Below are 21901 nucleotides of genomic sequence, written 5' to 3'. Positions count from 1 at the left end.
CGCCAAATAATTACATTTCATCCTGATGGAAGCATGAATGCAGTTTATATAAAATGTGGGTCAGTCAGTCTATTCTGCACTTTGGTCCCGATGTACTAATCTCAAAAACCACTGTATGGATTGTCATGAGGTTTGGTTCAGACATTCATGCTCCCTTCAGGATGAACTGTCATTACTTTGGTGATCCTCTGACTTTTCTTCTAGCTCCATCATCAGGTCATCATTTTAATCTGTACAGTATGTTGGCTCAGGAACAAATATTTGGAAAACTAATGGCATTTCCATCAGATGAGTTACACTCTTGTGTACTGAATCATCAGGACCCTCAGCTGATGTGTGATGTGTGTTGTTCTGTGTGCCTGCAGGCTGTCAGGCTGTGTGATCACAGAGGAAGGCTGTACTTCTCTGGCCTCAGCTCTGGACTCCAACCCCTCCCATCTGAGAGAGCTGGACCTGAGTAACAACAACCTGCAGGATTCAGGAGTGAAGCGACTTTCTGCTGAACTGAAGAATCCACACTGTGCCCTTGAAACTCTCAGGTCAGAATTCATCACTTTATTTCATTATTATCATGTAAGTGTACAATTTGAGCAGGTCTAAACCAGACAGGTTAAAAAAAATCAATGAGAAATAAATGTATCACATGTCAGAAGATCCACCAAATAATTACATTTCACCCTGATGGAAGCATGAATGCAGTTTATATAAAATGTGGGTCAGTCAGTCTATTCTGCACTTTGGTCCCGATGTACTAATCTCAAAAACCACTGTATGGATTGTCATGAGGTTTGGTTCAGACATTCATGCTCCCTTCAGGATGAACTGTCATTACTTTGGTGATCCTCTGACTTTTCTTCTACCTCCATCATCAGGTCATCATTTTAATCTGTACAGTATGTTGGCTCATGAACAAATATTTAGAAAACGGATGGCATTTCCATCAGATGAGTTACACTCTTGTGCACTGAATCATCAGGACCCTCAGCTGATGTGTGATGTGTGTTGTTTTTTGTGTCTGCAGGCTGTCAGGCTGTCTGATCACAGAGGAAGGCTGTACTTCTCTGGCCTCAGCTCTGGACTCCAACCCCTCCCATCTGAGAGAGCTGGACCTGAGTAACAACAACCTGCAGGATTCAGGAGTGAAGCGACTTTCTGCTGAACTGAAGAGTCCACACTGTGTCCTTGAAACTCTCAGGTCAGGATTCATTATTTTATTCAATATTTCATGTTACTGTACAATTGGAGCTAGTCTAAACCAGACAGGGTTACCAAAATCAATGAAAAAATTATATATCACATGTCAGAAGATCCACAAAATAATTACATTTCATCCTGATGGAAGCATGAATGCAGTTTATATAACATGTGGGTCAGTCAGTCTATTCCGCACTTTGGTCCCGATGTACTAATTTCAACAACCACTGTATGGATTGTCATGAGGTTTGGTTCAGACATTCATGCTCCCCTCAGGATGAACTGTCATTACTTTGGTGATCCTCTGACTTTTCTTCTAGCTCCATCATCAGGTCATCATTTTAATCTGTACAGTATGTTGGCTCATGAACAAATATTTGGAAAACTAATGGCATTTCCATCAGATGAGTTACACTCTTGTGCACTGAATCATCAGGTCCCTCCGCTGATGTGTGATGTGTGTTGTTTTGTGTGTCTGCAGGCTGTCAGGCTGTCTGATCACAGAGGAGGGCTGTACTTCTCTGGCCTCAGCTCTGGACTCCAACCCCTCCCATCTGGGAGAGCTGGACTTGAGCTACAATCATCCAGGAGACTCAGGAGTGAAGCAGCTGTCTGCTCGACTGGAGGATCCAGGCTGGACACTGGAAACTCTCAGGTATGAAGAGTCCTGCTGCAGCCACAGACAGTCAGTGTGAGACTCTGTATCTGGATTGTAGATGGTTCAGTGTCGGGAGGTCTGCTTCGTTTACTCCACCTCCTGTTGTTCAGTTCAGTTCAGTTCAGTTAAGGAGTAAATGCAGCATGGCACTAAGCCAAGAGTTACGAGTGAAGAGAGGAAGATAAGAAGAAGAGATGAAGATCAGCAACCAGGCACAAACACTAAAGTTACACCTCTTTTTTTCAAACTAGATTAATGCCTTTTCAAAATGTGCCTGTCTAATTTCTTGGCTTCTGGTTTTGCTGCTTCATGAACCGCTCATCCAAAACTTCACACTCCACACTGACTGCAGAGGGTTATCAAAACATTAACATTAAATCTAATTTCCACCACTTTACTGCTGTGTTATGATATTCATAACAATAGATCCTCTGTGTCAGATGTCTCATCAGAAAATACTGAACCTAGTTCCGGTGATGACGTCATACTGAGAGGATCGAGGCCAGTTAGCTCCCGGCAGAATTATCCACAAACTTATATTTTAAGAGTCATATTTGTAGCCATACTTAATATATCGAAACGTGGGTGGTCGATGAACATCTCTGGTCGAGAAATGCCGACAAACAAGACCACAAAAGCTCCGTTCCAGAGAACTACTAGCCAGCAAGTCGACGGCGGAGCTACTGCTAATGATGGCGAGGTAGCAGGAGCTAACCTTGTAGCTGCGGTAGCGGCTGAGACTACGGCTAAAGTTGCCGCCGTCATGGAAGAGAAGATGTCCATGATTTCTAATAAACTGGATATCATTACGGCCAAGCTGGAAAGTGAGTCACAGCGCATTGAGGAGGCAGAAAATCGCATTTCAAGTGCTGAAGACACCATTGCAGATTTGGAAGGCAGGCTAGCAGACACGGAAAATAAACTTGCTGCCCTCACTAACCGCATGGATGACCAGGAGGCGAGATCCCGAAGGGATAATATCAGGATTTTTGGGATCAAAGAAGGGATTGAAGGGAGCAATGCGCTGCATTTCTTTGAAACCTGGCTGCCCAAATTTCTTCACATGGAAACCAAGAAAGGCAGGATCCGGCTGGACAGATGCCACAGAGGTCTCGGCCGACCTAAATCCGGGATGCCCCGCGTAGTCATCATGAAGCTTCACTATCCGGCGGACAAAATGAAGATATTAGCGCTTGGTGCGAAACAGAAGCTCGAATACGAAGGGGCCAAGATTTCCATTCGCCAGGACATCCCGCAAAATATCCTGCAGCAACGGAGGAGCTTCAACGATGTGTGCCAAAAGCTGATTTCCAGGAACGTCAGGTTCAGGTTGCAATACCCGGCGACCCTCCGCTTCACCTACAACAACAAGGATTTTTCCTTCGACACAGCGGAGGAGGCTGCTCACGTTATTGGGGCAATGGAAACGGTTCCGTGAGTACTCTTAAGAGCTGCAGTACGCTGACCGGGATGGTTCGTTCAAATAAGTTTATATGACATTAATGTGAATTTATATGCCACCCCGTGCGTACAGCGTCCTACGGGCAGCTATACATAAGTTGGCTTTGTGATGTACTGGCTACATATAAGGTGACTTTATTGTGGGGGTTCGAGTCGGGAGCGAGTGGGTGTCATGAAGGCTGCGTTTCATGGAGAACAACTGTGGACCGTGGTCAAGTGCGCTCACAACGCGCGTTGTTTCCTCCCAGCTCCAAGGGACCCTTTGTTCTGTATCCCTGAGAGGACTGTTCATGTTCATTAGCCCAAAGGGACACGTTCGTTTCAGCTGAGTGTGTTCAGTGACGAGTACACGTTCCCTTTACTTACGTTGTTTGAAGATGGGTTTAAAGTGAGTGAGTTAGGTCTGGGTCCCACCTTTTTCAGTGTTTTATATTTTCTTAGTTTCCTTACCTTGGTTTTTTTTTGTTGTTGTTGTTGTTGTTGTTTTTTTCTTCTCCTTTTGTGCCCTTGTACTATCTCCTTTATGTGTTGCTTTAAGACTAGATGTGCTCTTAGTCAGTCATATAGCTGGGTAGAACAATGAACACCACTAAGTATGTCTCGTTTAACATAAAGGGATTAAACAATGCTGTTAAACGTAAAAAACTATTATGTTGGCTAAAGAAGGAAAAAGCTAACATAGTCCTATTACAAGAAACCCATTTGGATGACAAAGAACATGAAAAACTTAAGAGAGAATGGGTAGGACAAATGTATTACTCTTCATTCTCTACAAGTAAGAGAGGGGTGGCCATCTTAATAAATAAAAACACTCCGTTTACTTTAGAAAAGTGTATTAAAGATTGTCAAGGTCGATATGTGATTATTACAGGATTTTTATATGGGGAACATATAATGATTGGATGTGTATATGCTCCAAATGTGTACCAGGAAGAATTCTACTCTAAATTGCTAGTTGACGCCTCTGCAATGTCTACAACATTCAGTATACTTGCAGGAGACTTTAATTGTGTTATGAACCCCGAGGTAGACCAGCGCCCCCTGACTAAAGTTTTGTCTAAAATGGGGGGGGCCACCACAGAGCTATGTGAAGACTTACAGTTGTTTGATGCCTGGAGAATTCTCCACCCTAGAGGGAGAGATTATACCTTTTTTTCACATCCACACCAAAGTTTTTCCCGAATAGATTATTTCTTTGTCTCAAGGAAGGTGTTAGATAGAGTGGAGGATTGTACTATAGGTCCCCGTCTACTATCAGACCATGCAGATACGTCTATTTTAGTCTCCCCTCCCTCCCCCCAACCCACACCACGCTACTGGCGACTAAATCCTTCACTTTTTAATAGTCCCTCATTTGTGACCTTTTTGGAAGAACAAATTAATATTTTTCTTTCAACTAATGATAACAACGATACCAATCCATCAATACTCTGGGATACCCTCAAGGCTTACTTGAGGGGAACCATAATTTCATATAGCACAGCTAGAAAAAGGGAAGCCTTGAGAGAGCAACTGAACCTAGAGAGAAAATTGGCTGATCTTGATAAACAACTAAAGGATAACTACTGTGCAACCTTACTCAAAAAAGTTGAAGCCACGCGGTCAGCTCTTAACCAACTCCTGACACAAAAGGCAGAAGCAAGTATCTTTTATGCAAAACACAGACTGTTTGAAATGGGTGACAAACCAGGGCGACTACTTGCACGCTTAGCAGCTGTAGGCGGGACGTTAGGGCTATCTCCTCCTTAAAGGACAAAACTGGGAAAAAACATTTTGAGACCAAAACAATGGTGGAGATAATGAAGAGTTTTTATGAAAAACTTTACACCTCAGAATCCACTACATCTTCACATTGTATACAGAGTTTTCTGGAAAAACTCAATCTCCCCTCCTTGTCAGAAGCAGACAAATTTGTTCTTGGAAGACCAATAACCAGTGAAGAGATAAAAAATGCAATCAGTTCTCTGCAGAACGGAAAAGCTCCTGGACCGGATGGCTACGGTTCAGAGTTTTATAAAAAATTATTAAACTCCATAGATGGACCTCTGCTAAGGATGTACCTTCATTCAATAGAGACGGGTTCCCTACCAGGCTCATTGTATGCCGCCAATATATCTTTAATCCTTAAGAAGAGCAAACCCCCTGACGAGTGTAGCTCATACCGGCCTATTAGCCTGATGAATGTGGACAGTAAATTATTTTCGAAAATATTGGCAAAAAGACTTGAGAACTACTTGCCACTCTTAATAAGATCTGACCAAACAGGCTTTATTAAAAACAGGAACTCTTATACCAATATGAGAAAATTACTTAACATCATTCAATATGCAAATACTAATCAGGCACAAGGGCTTGTTATCTCACTCGACGCCGAAAAGGCATTTGATCGCGTGGAATGGCCCTATCTATTCACCGTTATGGAAAAATTTGGACTGGGGGAGGATTTTATTAAACTCGCTAGGCTGATATATTTTTCACCCAAAGCGAGTGTACTTGTAAATGGTATAAAATCATCAGAGTTTAAGTTAGGGAGGTCCACTCGGCAAGGGGACCCTTTGTCCCCGCTTATTTTTGCTTTGGCCATTGAACCACTGGCAGAGGCTATTAGAAGTCATAAAAGCATAGCGGGTTTCCAGATTAAATCGTCAACATACAAGATTGCATTATATGCAGATGATGTTCTTCTTTTTCTCACCAGCCCTGACAAGTCAATACCAGCTCTAATGTCAGTTATCCAGACCTTTGGATCCTTCTCTGGATATAAGATTAATTTTAGTAAGTCAATGGCCATGCCAATTGGATATGGGCAGGATGTTCCAAACATACCAAACTTTCCATTCTTTTGGTCTACCTCTGGATTCTCATACTTAGGTATTTCTGTATCCCAGAATATTAAGAATTTATTGAGAAAAAACTTCAACACTGTACATAAAGATATCAAGAGCGATCTTAACAGGTGGATGGATTTGCCAATATCTTGGATGGGCAGAATTAACTTGTTAAAAATGAATGTTTTACCTCGGCTGCTTTATCCAATGCAGATGTTGCCTCTGTTTATTTCTAAAAAGGTAGCAAGAGAGGTTGAAAGGGACTTCTCAAAGTTCATTTGGCAAAAGAAAAAACCTAGGTTAAGTATGAAAACTCTACAGCTTCCAAAAGACAGCGGAGGTCTAGCATTCCCTAATATTATATTATACAATTGGGCCTGTCATGGCAGATTCATATATGAATGGGTTCACTGCTACTTAAAGGGAATAGAGGACCCATTCGAATCATGGGCTTGTGTCCCATTTAGATTACTAGGGGAACTCACGAGTAAAAAAACTGCCCCTCCCGGGGTAAGGGACAATCCAATCCTTCAAAGCTCTATTAAGATCTGGCATGACATGCACAGGTTTGCAGGCAGAAAGGGTGCCTTTTCCTATTTGACTCCACTTAGGGGTAACAGGGACTTCCTACCTGGTGTTGATAATGTTGTATTCTGCTCTTGGTGGGAGAAGGGAGTGAGAGTGGTTGGAGATTTGTTTGATGACAATAATGTTCTTATGTCCTTTTCACAAGTGCAAAACCGATTTGGGCTTCCACAAAAAGACTTTTTTGCCTATCTCCAAGCCCGTCACTTTATTACTACAAATTTCAAGTCAACTCAAACTGAAACACTGAAGGGACCAATTGAGAAGTTCATAATTAATTTCACATTGAATAAAGGTCTTATCACATACTTTTATAATAGTCTTCAGAGTTGTAACCAACACAGTGTTGATGGGCTTATGAAGCGATGGGAGGAGGACCTGCAAAATGTATATGATGAGGATGCTTGGAAGGGATGTATTCGGACTACTCACTCCCTGTTTCTCAGCAATAAATGTAAAGAAATACAATATAGAATACTTCATAGACAGCACAGGACACCTTCTGTTATGAACAAAATTGACCCTAATAGATCACCATTGTGCCTTAAATGTAAGCTAACAAGTGGGACATATATACACTGCTTATGGAGCTGTCCGAAAATATCAAAGTTCTGGTCATGTGTATCTAAGGAAATGACAGCAATATTTAAAAAACTCATATGTAAAGATCCAGGTCAGTTTCTATTGGGGCTGCCACCTTTGAACAGAGTTATGGATGTCAAAAGGTCAAAATTACTCAATAAACTCTTACTTTTGGCCAGAAAATGTATATTATTTAATTGGATTAGTGAGAAACCTCCTTCTGTAACTCAGTGGTACAAGGAAATTTTTAGAGTTTTTCCTATGGAAAGATTAAGTGCCAAATTAAAAGGAAGTGATGACACTTTTATGGACATATGGCGGCCTCTAATGGATTACCTGCCTAAGGATCTAAGGGAAATTATCCAGATGGGAAACAGTGGCTTAGAAGGTGCCAAACTGAGCAGACCGGTGATGAGAAATATTCCTTAGTAGGTACAAGGATATCTCTTGTTTTGTTGGGTGTGTGTGTTGTTTTTATTTTATTTATATTTTTTAATTTTTTTTTTTTTTTTTTTTTAATTAAATCTTGTTCTATTCCGTTCTTTTCATCTTCCACTTTATTGCTATTTTGCTTATTTATTTTCTCCCCCCAGCTCAGACCGCTACTTAATGTTGTATGCTATATGCATTGTTGATATGTAAATTCAAAATAAAATAAAATCTGATTAAAAAAAAAAAAAGAAAATACTGAACCTCAAATTCAAAAGATTTCTGTGACACATAAATGAATTTGATGTCACATAGAATAGGCAGCAAGACAATTGCCACATCTTGTTATTTTCTGGTCAACTTACATAGAAATACCAAATGTCACGGCTACAGGGAAAAGTTACATCCAGGAGTGTTCAACAAATAAAATGATCTTGGCTCTACAAATGAATATCAACAGAGAGGTAAACTGTGAATCAGTTTACCTTCAAATATCTTTCAAATCAAATCAGATCAATTTTATTTATATAGCCCAAAATCACAATTACATTGCCTCAATGGGCTTTACAATCTGTACAGTGAACAACAATCTCTGTCCTTAGACCCTTGATTCGAGTGAGGAAAAACTTCACATGTTGATGGAAAAAAAAAAACTTTTAACAGGGGGGTAAATAAAATGATGGAAGAAACCTCAGGAAGAGCCACAGAGGAGGGATCCCTCTTCCAGGATGGACAGACATGTCGTAGATTTCGCATGTACAGAAAAGAGCAACAAATCACAGTTTACAAGTTACATCAACCGAAAGTCTGATACAAGTTATATGTAGAGTGAGTGGATCCAGGAGACGACTGAGCAGGACGAGGCATCACCAAGTGGTGCCCGAGCCACACGACCTCCTGTCCACCATGATGACCTGGAAGAGGGCAGGCCACACAAGATCATTAGTGATAGACAGAGAGAGGCATCAAGATTAACAGAACATCTTTGAACATGGACGGATACGCTTGCTTTACCATTAATTACAAAGGGGACTACATATAAGTCAAAAACATTAAAAGTATTTATTTATAACTGTTTAAAGAAGTTTTTTTTTTAATTTCCCACTTCTCATAGTATTGTTGCTTTGAGGTTTTTTGAGTATTTAGAATTATAATCTTATTATGAAATTAAAAAAAAAAATCAAACAGAGAGCTTGTTCTGACACTTTTTTATACCGCGACTTTTTACGTGAGATTACGCGTGAGGTTTTGACTGGTCCGGATGTGCATTGTATTAATATGTAATGAAGCGCGCATTGATTGGCCGCAGGAAGGACAGAGCCAGAATCGGGGGCTAGCCTGCATGCACACAGACTCCAAAACATAAACAGCCCCCTGTCATGGCGCACACACTAAATGACGAACTTTACGGAATTCAGGCATTTATGTACGAGCCGAAGTCGGAACCCGAACGGGAGAGTGAAGAGGCAGAGACGGTGGAAGAGACATGTTTACAGCAGGAAGTCTCTGAATGGTAAATTCTTTTTTTTTTTCCTTCTTACTTTTCACACTCGTGTTTTACATGTAAGACCTGAGTTTTAATGCTGGCGGTCACGATGTATGGCGTGAAAATGACAGAGAAATAAGCAGATTCGGCGTGCTCACTCAGAAAGTCTGGCTGAGGACGGCTGTGAGCCGATGCTTATGCGAGTAGCCTCCTGTGGTAACGTCACCACAGGAGCAGAGTCAAAATCTCGTGCTTTAGGAACGCGCACTACTGTGCGCTATTCCTGTTTGGAAAAAGAGCAAAAGCGAAAAAACTGAGCCACTTTCAAACTTCAGCTTTTCAGGCAAGTTTCAACTGAGGTCCAACACCAATATGCATGTTTTAACAAGAGAAATTGCGATTTCCGGGTGATGACTCCTTTAAGTCGGCAATGAGGACAACAGGTAGTAACTTCAAAAAAAGGGGGTTTTATTTACCCAAAGCACAAGGTAACAAAATTTATCCAATGAAAATAATAAAGGGCGGGGCCCATAGAAGAGGTCAAATTAACAAACCAGTACAAAAGTCAACTGAACAAACTAACAGAAGACAAAACAGACTTAAACAGACCTCCTAATGAACATAAGAGGAGAACTTATATATTGGGTGATCAGCCCATATTAACACAAGAGGGGTTAACCTAAACACTGAACACATAAGACAACAGACAAACTTACAAACAAAGCAGATCAGGAAAATTAACTCCTTAGAATAAACAATCTATACCTAACCAAGCTAAATGAAATTACTAATTGTCTAAGGAAATTAATAAACATAGCTAAAGCATTAAGTCTCCCCCCCATGGTGCACCGGCCCTAGCAATGCCTGCTTTAAAATGGCCGAGCTTGTGGGGGCGGATCCTTTTGCCTGGAGGATCCCAGCAGCATCACCAACAGCACCGGTAACTCAAACAAGAAAAAAGAAATTAGAAGACATATGAGGTATGAGGAGTGCGTAGTAGACGTGCCGCAGCTCGCTCCCATGACTGAACTTTTACTTTACCTTTTAAACCTCTCCTTTCATTTTGTTTTGTTTTGTGTGCAATAGGCTAAGTGTTATTGCTGACTATTTTTTACATGCAGTTATGTCTAAAACAAAGGGCAAGCAAGATAAAGACGGATCTTCTTCGTCGTCTGCTAGCATCACCATGCCAGAGCTAAGCGCTCTATTGGAAGAGCATAGAAAAGCACTGTCTGCGGATTTTAAGTCATCTTTTGAGGCCCTGACAACCACGCTGGACGGCTTACACTCAACTGTTGGGCAGTGGATCAGCTCTTTGGAAGAAAATGCTAATGAGGTGGACCTTCGTCTCCAACAACTAGAGACAGCATGTTCCACTCTCCAACACGACAGCGAGTCACTGGAAGCTAAGCTAGCTGACCTGGAGGGTCGCAGTAGGCGCCAAAACATCAGGATCATTGGCCTGCCTGAGTCGCTTGAAGGCTCAAGACCAACCGCGTTTTTTCCACAACTACTTGTGGATGTCTTTGGCACGGAGGTCCTCTCTTTACCCCCCGAGCTCGACTGTGCCCATCGGAGCCTCGCACCCAAGCCTGCTACAGGAGACAAGCCACGACCTGTCATCATACGACTCCACCGCTTCCAAGTAAAGGACCTGCTCATCCGTGAGGCTCGCAGATGGAGTGACCTGTTCTACAAGGAGCACAAGATCCGACTCTACGACGATTACAGTCCTGACTAGCTGAAGCGGCGAGCAGAGTATAAAAACGCCATGGCGGAACTGTACAAGCGCTCTGCTGTATCCATCCAAGCTCCGTATCACCCTCCCCAACGGCGAGAGGACGTGGATCCAGGCTGCTTCGGAGGCTGACAAGTTTGTCCAGGACTTGAACAAAGACGCGTAAGCCAGTATCATTAATGCACTTGATGTGTGCCCGAAGGCGAAGTGTGCTCTTCCAGTTGAGTGTTGTTTTCTCATAATGTGCGCTAGCGCTTGTGCTGGGTGCAGCTAAATGTTATGCTAGCTGTCAGGAGTTGTTTGCACTGCAGACACCTTTCCAAACGTGATCTCTATATTGTTAATGGGCTTTCTACAGTAGCCTTTTGTTAAGACGTTCATGTTCCACTGTTTAATAATATTTTCAACAGGTATAGCAGACCGTGCGTTCAAAATAATATCTGAAAATGCCTTTTGCACTTAAGTTGGTGTTCCTCTTGAAGTTTTTTAAAATGCAATGTTTTTCTTGAAATGTATCGAGTTGTGAGATCAGTGCGATAGATTTGAGGATTTATCAGGTTATGCTGATCAGTGAATCGATGAGTTTCATGCTGCTGCTGTTTCTTGCAGCAACAACAGGGTTTAGGGTGGGGGGGTGGGTTGTGTTGGGGGAAGGTGATGTGTTTTTGTCACTGTTTTTAAGTTTTGCTTTATTTTGCGTTTTGTCAGTGTATTTTTATATTATCAGTCATGATGCTGAGTAACAGTGGGGGGTGGGCAGGGGCGTTCATAGAGGTGACATTTCCACTCACACCGTCAGTCCCATTGTATAATGGCTAGCACAGTCTCACTACCTGCACCTAGTGGTGCTGTGAGGTTCACTAGTTGGAATGTTTAAGGCCTGAACTCTCCTGTTCAGCGCAACAAAGTGTTTAACCATCTTAAATCCTTCAACACTAAAATAGCCTTTTTACAAGAGACTCACCTGAAGCCATTAGATCACGTTAAACTTCGCAGAGGTTGGGTGGGCCAACTATTCCACTCCTCATTCTCAAGTAAGGCTCGTGGGGCGACAATTCTTATTCACAAATCTGTCCCTTTCTCAGTGTCCACTGTCATCTCAGACCCTAATGGACGTTTTATAATTATTACAGGTAAAATTGGAGGTAATAATCTGGTGTTGGCAAATGTGTATGGCCCAAATTGGGATAATGAGAACTTTTTAAAGAATTTTTTGTCTCTCTCCCTCTGACCTAAATTCTCACCAGCTCATCCTTGGTGGTGACTTCAACTGCTGTCTTGATCCCTCCCTTGATCGCTCATCTCACAGGCCTTGTGTTCCATCTAAATCATTTAAAATCATCCAGCTCTTCATGGAACAATTCTTTGCCCCACCCTTGCTCCCTTCTGGACGTGCGTTTTTGACTCCCTGTCAGCCATCACATCTGCCAACATCCAACCCTCACCATTACTTGCCCTGTTTGGTGTTCAACCCATTGGCGTCTCACTGCTGTGCTATTTTATTGAGCTTGTTGCCTTTCTCACCCTTCTAGCAAGATGTGCCATTCTGTTGCGATGGAAGAGCCCCTGCCCCCCCTCTCACTCTCAATGGATAAGGGACGCTCTTCACTTTATGAGATTGGAAAAAATTAAATACTCCCTTCGTTTCTCAGAACAAAAATGTAAGGGGAGGAAGTGGGTGGGGTAAACTGTCTCTTTCTTAGTGCAGTGTTCACAGACTGAATCTTTGTATTAATCACACTTCATGTATGAGGTTTATTATACAGGTGATATGCTCAAAATCCCATGAATAAATCATGCAAAAAAGAGAAAACAATACTGAAACAAAGACTGTACAAAAGCTAACTAAATGTGCGTGCTCAAATAGAAAACTAATGTACTGTCAAATAATAAAGTGTGTTGTATGCATGCACGCAGATGGCACTAGGGACGGGGGGGATATGACCCCCCCAGATTTATAGTGACCCCGATCCGTCCCCCCCCACTCAGGGGTGTCGCATCCGTGGTGGATGTAGGTGTTTTAACACCCACATTTTTCCCGGTGAGAGGGTTCAAAACCCACACTTTTTCTGCAGTTTTTCCGCAGTTTCGTTCAAACGCCTCACTACAGTCGCTTCGTTTCTCCGGCTGCTCCAAGTCTGCACTCGCTGCAGCTGCCTCCTCTCCCCCTCCCTGTCCTGTTGCTGCTTCAAACATGACACAGGCTTTGGGACTGACCGGCTGATGATTGTCTGTTCTGCCCTAAGTCCCGCCTCTCTTGCTATGTTAGATTTATTGTTCAGCTCGTGCTGATGAGGCGGGAACTACCGTTAAATACCAAATAACAGCCGGGCGTTTATTTGTTTCAACCACTTAACAGACCAGGCGTTTATTTGGGACAGGCGTTTAATTCCCTCCTCACAAAAATCCAGGATGAGAATGTCACAAACTACTCCAGCTTCTCTGTGAATTCTCTGGAAACAGAGAACAACCAAAAACAATGTCTGTAACGTTCTCTGATGATTATAAACGTTGATTACTCCTGATACGTTCAGTATACAGGTCGACACCAAACCACATGATGTGTTTTATAATGTGTTTATGTGTTTACAGCTGCTAATGTATGTAACGCTGTTACTGTGATGACATTTGACAGTTAAATATGTATCTGTCTATAATAACCACATCCTGACATGTTACTGTTATTTTTGATAATCTAAGTACTAATAATAACAATCATGACAAAAAATTAACAGAGACTGCAGATCAAGATAAGAAGCTGCAACTGGCAGTGAGCAGCTCTCTTTTCTGTTAGCAGTGAAGTGACATAGTCCATGACAGAACATGATAAAATATGATGATGTATAAAATAACATTTAATGGTAAAAAAAAAAGTACAGTTGCAGTAGTTTCTATTAGAAATATTATATTATATTATAAATAAACGAATCAAGACAGATGTCACATTTACATGTCAGGGTGTGGTTATTATAGACACAGATTTAATATTCAAAAAACACCACCACCACATCCATCCCCCGCACTTTTGAAAAGCTTACTACACCTCTGATTTCAACAATTAAAAATACGAACTTCATAGTAAATAAACCCACGTTTCCTCTGCTCGATGCTGTGCTCATTCGTGTCGATTATGTTTTAATGTTTAGGGGACGTGCTGTAAAGAAATAAATAAAACATAATCCGGTGGTGGTGATGAAAACTACATTCAATGGCAGCCGCCATTTTGTTATGCCCAAACGGCGTCTGTGCATACATCGCGCTTCCAATGAGATCCCGTTTTTTCTCGAGTAAGCAGGAAAAGGAGAACGCAAAAATGCCACCAAAGAAAAAGATAAAACCTATTGCAGGTCAGCAGATTATTTGAATTTTAGTAATTTATTTTGGTGCTATTTATGTTGCTACAAAAATGCTGTTTGATTTGATTGTCATGTGTCATGCCACTGTGACAGTTGTTTTGCAATAAACTTTTCAGATTTGGAATTTTATTTGTTTAATTTCAGATATATTTTGAACATACATGAATATATCCGTTTATTATAACCATATCATACCACCATCAAAGGAGTTTAACACTCAATAACATTTAAGAAATAGAATAATATAAGAAAGAAATACATTTCTTTAACTGGGGAGTCGGGACCCATTGAATTTCCCAGGGACCCACTCAACTCACCACTTGTGGGTCCCGGGGACTCATTACATTGAAAACCTATCAACATCACATATATATATATATATATATAGATAGATAGATAGATAGATAGATAGATAGATAGATAACTTATTGAGTTAAAATCATTTGCTGACAGCTCGGTCCCCCCCAGTTCAAAAATCCCATCTGCGCCCCTGGTTGTATGAAACCAAAAACCTGTGTGTGATTTATTTCAATACTTAATGTTAAACTAATATAAACCAACTTAATTGAATATATAATGTGCATAAACAAAATACAGCTAACTTAGTTATAGAAACAAATAGTGTGATAGTGTGGGTGCAGAGGGTTACCACTGTGTCCTGGCTGTGTGGCCATCACATCCACCCTAAAAAGATCTCCTTTAAGCATAAAAAAGTAATCAATGCGCGAGTAGACATTGTGAGCGGACGAGTGATGTGAGTATTCTCAGCTTGACGGGTTTATCTCCCCACACGTCCACAATCCCAACTTCACGCATCCAAGCATTTAATCTTCTGCCAATGTTTTTAAAATCTCCGTCTCCCTTGACTTTTTGTTGTCATTAAATCAACTATATGTTTAAAGAGGCACCAGTCGCTCCCCAGAGGAACAGACTTATCACAGTACCTTCTATTCTGCCTGTAACCACAACAAATCTGCCTTCCTTGTCCTTATGTTCTGATACATGTTAGTAATTTACAGCACTGAATATCAGAGTCGCCACTCCTCTCTGCCTCCCCGACCCATGGGAAGAAAAGTAAACATGGTTAAATCCTGATTTATTCAGTTTAGCGAGAGGTCAGAGGTTTTGGTTCCATCGTCGTGTCTCACGCACAGCCTGGCAGGGAAGATGGTCTGAAACTGAACTTTATTTTCCTTCAGCACTTTGTGGATCTCTGTGTATTCTCTTTGTTTTCTGAGGATAAGAGGTGGATAGTCGTGGTCCAGGTTTATGTGGTTTTCTTGCCAGGTAAATGTCTTCCTCTGCCATGCCCTGCGGAGTAATGTCTCTTTTGTTTTAAAACTTGAAAACGTAATTATAATCCACCGGCGACTGCAGTCCCACTGAACGGTGGGCTCTTTCAATCTGCAGGTCGGCCATGTCCTCAGTTAGCTTGAGACCCTCGCAGAGTAAATTTTCCACAAATGAGACCATGGTTGTTGATTCCTTCTCGGATCCCTCCGGCACCCCATAGATCCTTATGTTCTCTTGTCCCGAGCGACTTTCCAGATCCAGCAACTTGTCCTCCAGCTTGGTGTGCAGCTTTAGCCGTAAAGACTTCTTCTGTGTTTTGGATCCTCTCTTCTGCTTTCTCCATTCGCCGTTACAGTTTCTTCTTCTATCGTCTCTAATTGTTCTTTTATTTTCTTGGCGAAAGCGTCTTAGTTCTCGCAGAATCAGTTCCATGTCCGCCATTTCAACGCACTGCACCGTGTTAGCCGCTAATTGTTGCTGCGCCCCGTCTTTCTCACCAACCTGTCTGCGGACAATGTTTACTGCTCAGAGTGGTGATACGGCTCTTATCCCCTTTCTCTACGCTTGTTGCAGAATGATTTACTTGGTTTGTTTGGGGGAATTTTTCTAATTGCTCTGGTTCAACCGGAAGCTCTCTCGCTTTGCGGCCATCTTTATCCTACCTGAGATGATGAAATCCTGCCCTCTGAGACAAAGAGTGATGAGGAGGAGTCAGAGTCACAGACAGCTGCTGCATCACTCATGATGTGTGTGTTTATGTGGAGCAGCAGTTTCACACATAAATAAATGTGATTAAATGTTATCTAGCAAGTGTTGGTCGGTAAATGTACCAGTTACAATTCTGTCCCTCCAGTCTTGACATGATGTCGTGTTGCATTTGCTCATCAGCGGTGAAGTGAGATCCAAGTGTTCTGTCAGACACATTTTACTGTGAACAGACGAGCTGAGAGCTTCCACTGGTCATCTGATCACAAAGTAATCAATAAGGTGATAATAGCAGGTGTACAGAGCCTCTGAGACACATGTTGCAGACCGCAGACCGCCCCGACAACACTTCAAGATACAACATGTTTTTAACAGGCGCCCACTCACGGATAGTCGCGGGGCGGTCCCAGACTATCTGCTGCTCTAGGAGAGCTTTCCTCATAGCGCCCCATCCCCACGAGAAGAGACCACAGACCATGTCCAGTAAACAGTGATAATCCAAACAATATAACAGGATGTGCAAATGAACAAACCTGTCCAATAATAAATACACAAAAAGGACAAATGAAATCAGCCGGTCCATGATACAGACCTCTCAGAACCAACTCTGTCCTCATGAGGTCAGTCAGCAACATCAGGTGGAGCTGAAGAGCCAGAGTTTGCTGCATGTAGAGGGAACATGAAGCACACTTTCTCACCTTGTGTTCAAGACAACTGACCACACACACACACACACACACACACACACACACACACAGATATAGAATAAATATAATTTAATGTTATTGTGTGACTGCAGCATAAAGCAGAACCTGATATATTTTAACATCCTTGAGCCAACTTAGATGAATAAAACAGGACAGTTAAGTTATTGCTGAACTTCTTTACATTCATCAGACACACAAACACCAGAGACACACCAAGTGTGGAATCAGAGGTGGAGTCAAGGTGAGCAGCTTGCACTCACCTGAACATCCAGGCTCAGTGGTTAGAGGCAGGTGAGGTTGCTCCTGTAGTGTCTCCTCTGGAGAACAGACAACATCAATGTATTAGAGGTTTATGAAATGTCTCCATTATAAGATGCATCAGGATGCAGAGACAGAGCAGAATCAAGAGTCTGCAGCTCATGTTGATGGTTGATTGTTCGTCCTCAGCTGGACGATAAAGTTTCATCAGGACGTTGCTCCCATGCTTTGAACTGTGGGAGGACTTCTGACTGATGTTACTGATGTAGGAGGATGTTGGAGGGAGGCAGAGATCATCTGAGAGGGATTAAAACACAGTGTTTCTTTAAACAGACATCTGGAGACACATGTCAGATGTTAGGAACTTGCTGTGAAGCTCCAACTGGACGAGACTTCTGCCTCACAACAATCACTGATCACGTTGGTCATTTTCTCCTGAAGCTAACGTCTGCAGCCATCAATAATAACTGTTACAGCAGCTAATCAGCCGAGATCTGAGGAGCTGCTGTCCAACTCTGAGAGAGGTGTGTGCAGCAGAGTCAGTAAATGTTGGATCTTAAAGCTGCCATGTGAAAACTACATTATTGTAGACAAACGTGAAAGACGCTGCAGATGGAGACAGCTTTTGTTTGATGACAGCTTTTATTTTGTAGCCTGCTGCAGTGTGATTATTGGAAGGACTTTCAGAATAAAAGGGGAATGTAAATGATGAACAGTAGCCGTGTGCAGTGATATAGATCATTGAGGATGACGAACACCGAGATGCATCGAGAATCGTCGACAGCTGAATCGTAATGGAATCGTGAGGCCGCTGAAGATTCACACCTCTAAAATGTTTGTTACATGAAGAATGCAAAAGTCAAATGTAGTTTGTTTTCTAAAGTGCACATAGCACTCCTTCATCCTCCACCATTGATAGTGGCCTCATGTGTGTTAGCAGCATACTGAGGATACCATCAGTCAGAACAGCTGCTGGCTGTGGTGTCATGGGGCGTCCTTCCTCACAACGTAGTCACCATGTTGACTTGTTTCTTTGTCTCTCTTCTTTTTTAACCCCCGCTAACGTTTGCTACTGCTAGCTGACGCTAATGGTAACTTGTATCCTATTCTAAGTCTAGTTACTGCTAGCTAACGCAAGTTAATGTTAGCTCACTAAAATAAATAATAAATAATAATTAATAATAAATAATTAAATAATTTCCCAGTCTGGGATCATTAAAGTAATTCTATCTATCTATCTAACCCTGGCTAACTTTTGGTAGTGTTAGCTATCTGCCATTCATGTGCAAACGATAGCTAATGCTAGCTAACATTAGCTAACGTGAGCTAACATTAGCTATTTTCTGCACAGTAATGACAGCTTCAGTGACACTTGTGAGGTTCTGGAGGGAAACAGTCTGGGAGTCTCTGTCACTTGGTTCTGTGGCAGAGGTCGGGAACCAACGTCCAATGTTTTCTGATTGATTTATTAGGTATAAATTGTATTTGTTTCTTTGCACAGTAAAACAAAGCAGCAGAAACACAGCAAGAACAAAAAGCAGACTGTGCAGCTGAGATTCAGAAAAGCCCTCCAAGCTTCAAACAGGAATCGGACCTCAAAAGTTCTGACGTCCAAATCCAAAAGTCCTCTAATATAGAAACCTGGTCACAAGATGACATTGGATCAAACAGCAAGCGTAAGGTGGCCCACAGGAAACAGCAACAACATCCAATAAAATAAAGATGAAGTGATAAATCCAACAAGAGGTTTGTGTGTGTTCTCAGATGTTGTGGTCCTCTTTCACACACACCAACATCCTGTGGCTCACTCTCAGTGTGTGAGGAGAGTGGCAGAGGTGAAGAGGTTCAGGGAGAACAGGGAGAAGCAGCCTGATGGACAGATTGTGTTTCTGTGTATGAGAGTCATGTCATGTCCATGTTTGCATGCTGAAAGAGGATGTGCTGCTCTGACCCCCCTCCTCCTTTCAGGGTGGAGCCTGCTGGAGTCCGATGGTTGACACCAGGTCTGAGGAAGTGTGAGTGTCTTTTTACTGTCATTCATCAAAACACTGTGACATCACTCATTCACATCTGTGATGTCATCATCACACTGATGATGACACATTAATAACTGCAGCTGTGTTGTGTCTTTTTCTCTCCATCAGATTCCTGTGAGCTCACAGTCGACACAAACACAGTCAGCAGATACATCAAACTGTCTGACAACAACAGGAAGATGACATATGAGGAGGAGGATCAGTCATATCCTGATCATCCAGAGAGGTTTGAGTGTCGTCAGCTGCTGTGTAGAACTGGTCTGACTGGTCGCTGTTACTGGGAGGTCGAGTGGAGAGGAAGAGTTGATATATCAGTGAGTTACAGAAGAATCAGCAGGAAAGGAGACAGTGAAGACTGTGTGTTTGGATTCAATGATCAGTCCTGGAGTCTGTGGTGTGATGATGATGGTCGTTACTCTGTCTGTCACAATAACAGACAAACAAACATCTCCTCCTCCTCCTCCTCCTCCTCCTCCTCTTCCTCCTCCTCCTCCTCCTCCTCCTCCTCTGGTAGAGTAGCAGTGTATGTGGACTGTCCTGCTGGCACTCTGTCCTTCTACAGAGTCTCCTCTGACTCACTGATCCACCTCCACACCTTCAACACCACATTCACTGAACCTCTTTATCCTGGATTTGGGTTCTTCTGGTCCAGGTCTGGTTCCTCAGTGCGTCTGTGTGGTGTTTAGTGTGCAGAGTCTCCTCCTGTCACAGAAACATTGTCAGTGCTGAACAGTTGAGTCTGTACAGGATCACAGTCACATCAATCTTTCAGCTTCTTGGAATAAATTCATCAGTCAACTTTGTACAAAATGATTCAAAGTGATTGAAAAGATTCTTCATTTCCATTTGAAACTTCTTCTTCCATTAAATTGTGGATTAAATTGCGTTGACTTGTACTTTCTGTCATGTGTTGTTTTGAATTCTGGCTCTTGTTCCAATAAAATCCACAACTATTAGTGAAATGTAAGAAAGAGAAAACATTGAGTCGTCTGCAGCTTTAATTGTAAAGAATCATTGTGAACAAAGTTGTAAATGGACAGTAAAATCTGATCAAATGTACTCGACACTCCACCTGAAACACTCTGACTTGTTTCATGTGTTTCTAATGATGAAACTAAAAGTTTGATGGTGTTGGTTAACACATGTAATTCTGTCCGTAGTGACAGAGTCAGAAACTGCACAACATCTCTTCATTTCTGTCTGATTATTCTATGAGAAGAAAACACATTTGAATGACAATCATTGTGTTTCTCTCAGTGTTTTGTGGCTGTTGAAGTCCGGCTGTATTTTCAGGACGTTTGTTGGATTTGAATCTGGTCCGTCAAACTAAACAGCTGTGAGAAAAGTCTTTCTCTGTCTGAGCCGGTTGGCTGAAGATGTTTGGAAGTCTGAGAGCCGGATGAAATACTGAAACACTTTCACACATCACAAACTAAACTGTCCTCATGAAGTTTTGAAACAAGTGCTGAAGAGATTTGAGCTCATGTTTGATGCTTCTGAACGTTGATGTTCAGAGCAAAGAGTCCAAAACTTGTACAAATGATTCCCTTTAGTTTCAATCTGACTTTGTTTGTGAAACCATCAGCTGACGAGTTTATAATCAGACTGAAAGATGTCGCACAGCATCACTGAAATGTTTCTCCTCTGATAAAGTAGCTCAATATAACAACATCAAATATTTACAATATTAATGAGGTAAGAAGACATTTTTTTCCAACAGAACACTGTTTGAAGCCAGAGAGGTGGCAGGGTCCGCCACATATAAACCCAGTGAAACAGTATAAAGTGTGTTGTCCTTGAAGGTCACTTTGTTTCTTCAGTCATGAAAACAAAGAGAGTTTGTTTCTTTAGTTTGTTGATCAGCTGATGAAGATCTTTGTCTGCTCCTTGTTGTTTCTTCCACTAAACTACAGACTGCTCCTTTAAACTTTCTTTCCTGGCAGCAGAAATCCAGTGAAGAACAAAAACTTTGACTTGATTTTAGAAAATATGTGAAACAAGTATTATTCTGTGTGATTGCAGCACAGCGAGCACAACTTCAACTCCTCTTTTTATTTCATTATTCTGACTCCTTTCAGGATAAAAGAGGTTTTTTTAATCTTCTTAAAGCTGAAACATGTTTTCTTTGAGAGAAGGAAGAAATAAATCCTAAAAGCAAAAGAGAATGAGTGTAACAGTTTGCTGAGACATGAATTGATGGTGAAATGAAAGCAGGTGGCAGCACAGAATCAGTGGGACTCAGAGATCTTCTGTCCTGACGACTCTCATCAATCTGTATGTGACTCATTTGTTTAACACTCACATTCAATCATTCATTTTCTCTTCATTTCTTTTGTTCAACGCTTTAAGTTCTCACCAAATCTGTTCAATGCTTCAATATGTGTGTGAATCAATAAGTCATGTAGTGATTATGGGTCGTTCCAACCAGCCAACTCACCCACAATCCAGAACTTTTCCCGCTTCTCCAGAACACTTCATGTAGAAACTTCAATGAACTGAATGTGATCGTGCAGCTGAACTCCAAATACTTTTGAACTTGTGGTTGAGTTTTCAACTTTGACTCTTTCAACTCAATCATTTCAGGA

General features: G+C 41.8%; 1 protein-coding gene across 1 annotated transcript in view; it reads left to right on the top strand.

The window, feature by feature from the left end:
* Positions 1-20097, top strand: part of LOC115577963 (NACHT, LRR and PYD domains-containing protein 3-like) — a 29458-nt gene extending 9361 nt beyond the window's left edge. Inside the window, exons 10-11 of the mRNA XM_030410828.1 lie at positions 19249-19295; positions 19425-20097. Of these exons, the coding sequence (XP_030266688.1) occupies positions 19249-19295; positions 19425-20002 (625 nt within the window). The 3' untranslated portion in view covers positions 20003-20097. The remainder of the gene's footprint in view (positions 1-19248; positions 19296-19424) is intronic.
* Positions 20098-21901: the final 1804 nt, after the last annotated feature.

Source organism: Sparus aurata, unplaced genomic scaffold (assembly GCF_900880675.1).
Source record: "Sparus aurata unplaced genomic scaffold, fSpaAur1.1, whole genome shotgun sequence".
NCBI lineage: Eukaryota > Metazoa > Chordata > Actinopteri > Spariformes > Sparidae > Sparus > Sparus aurata.
This window is presented reverse-complemented; position numbering and strand designations above follow the sequence as displayed.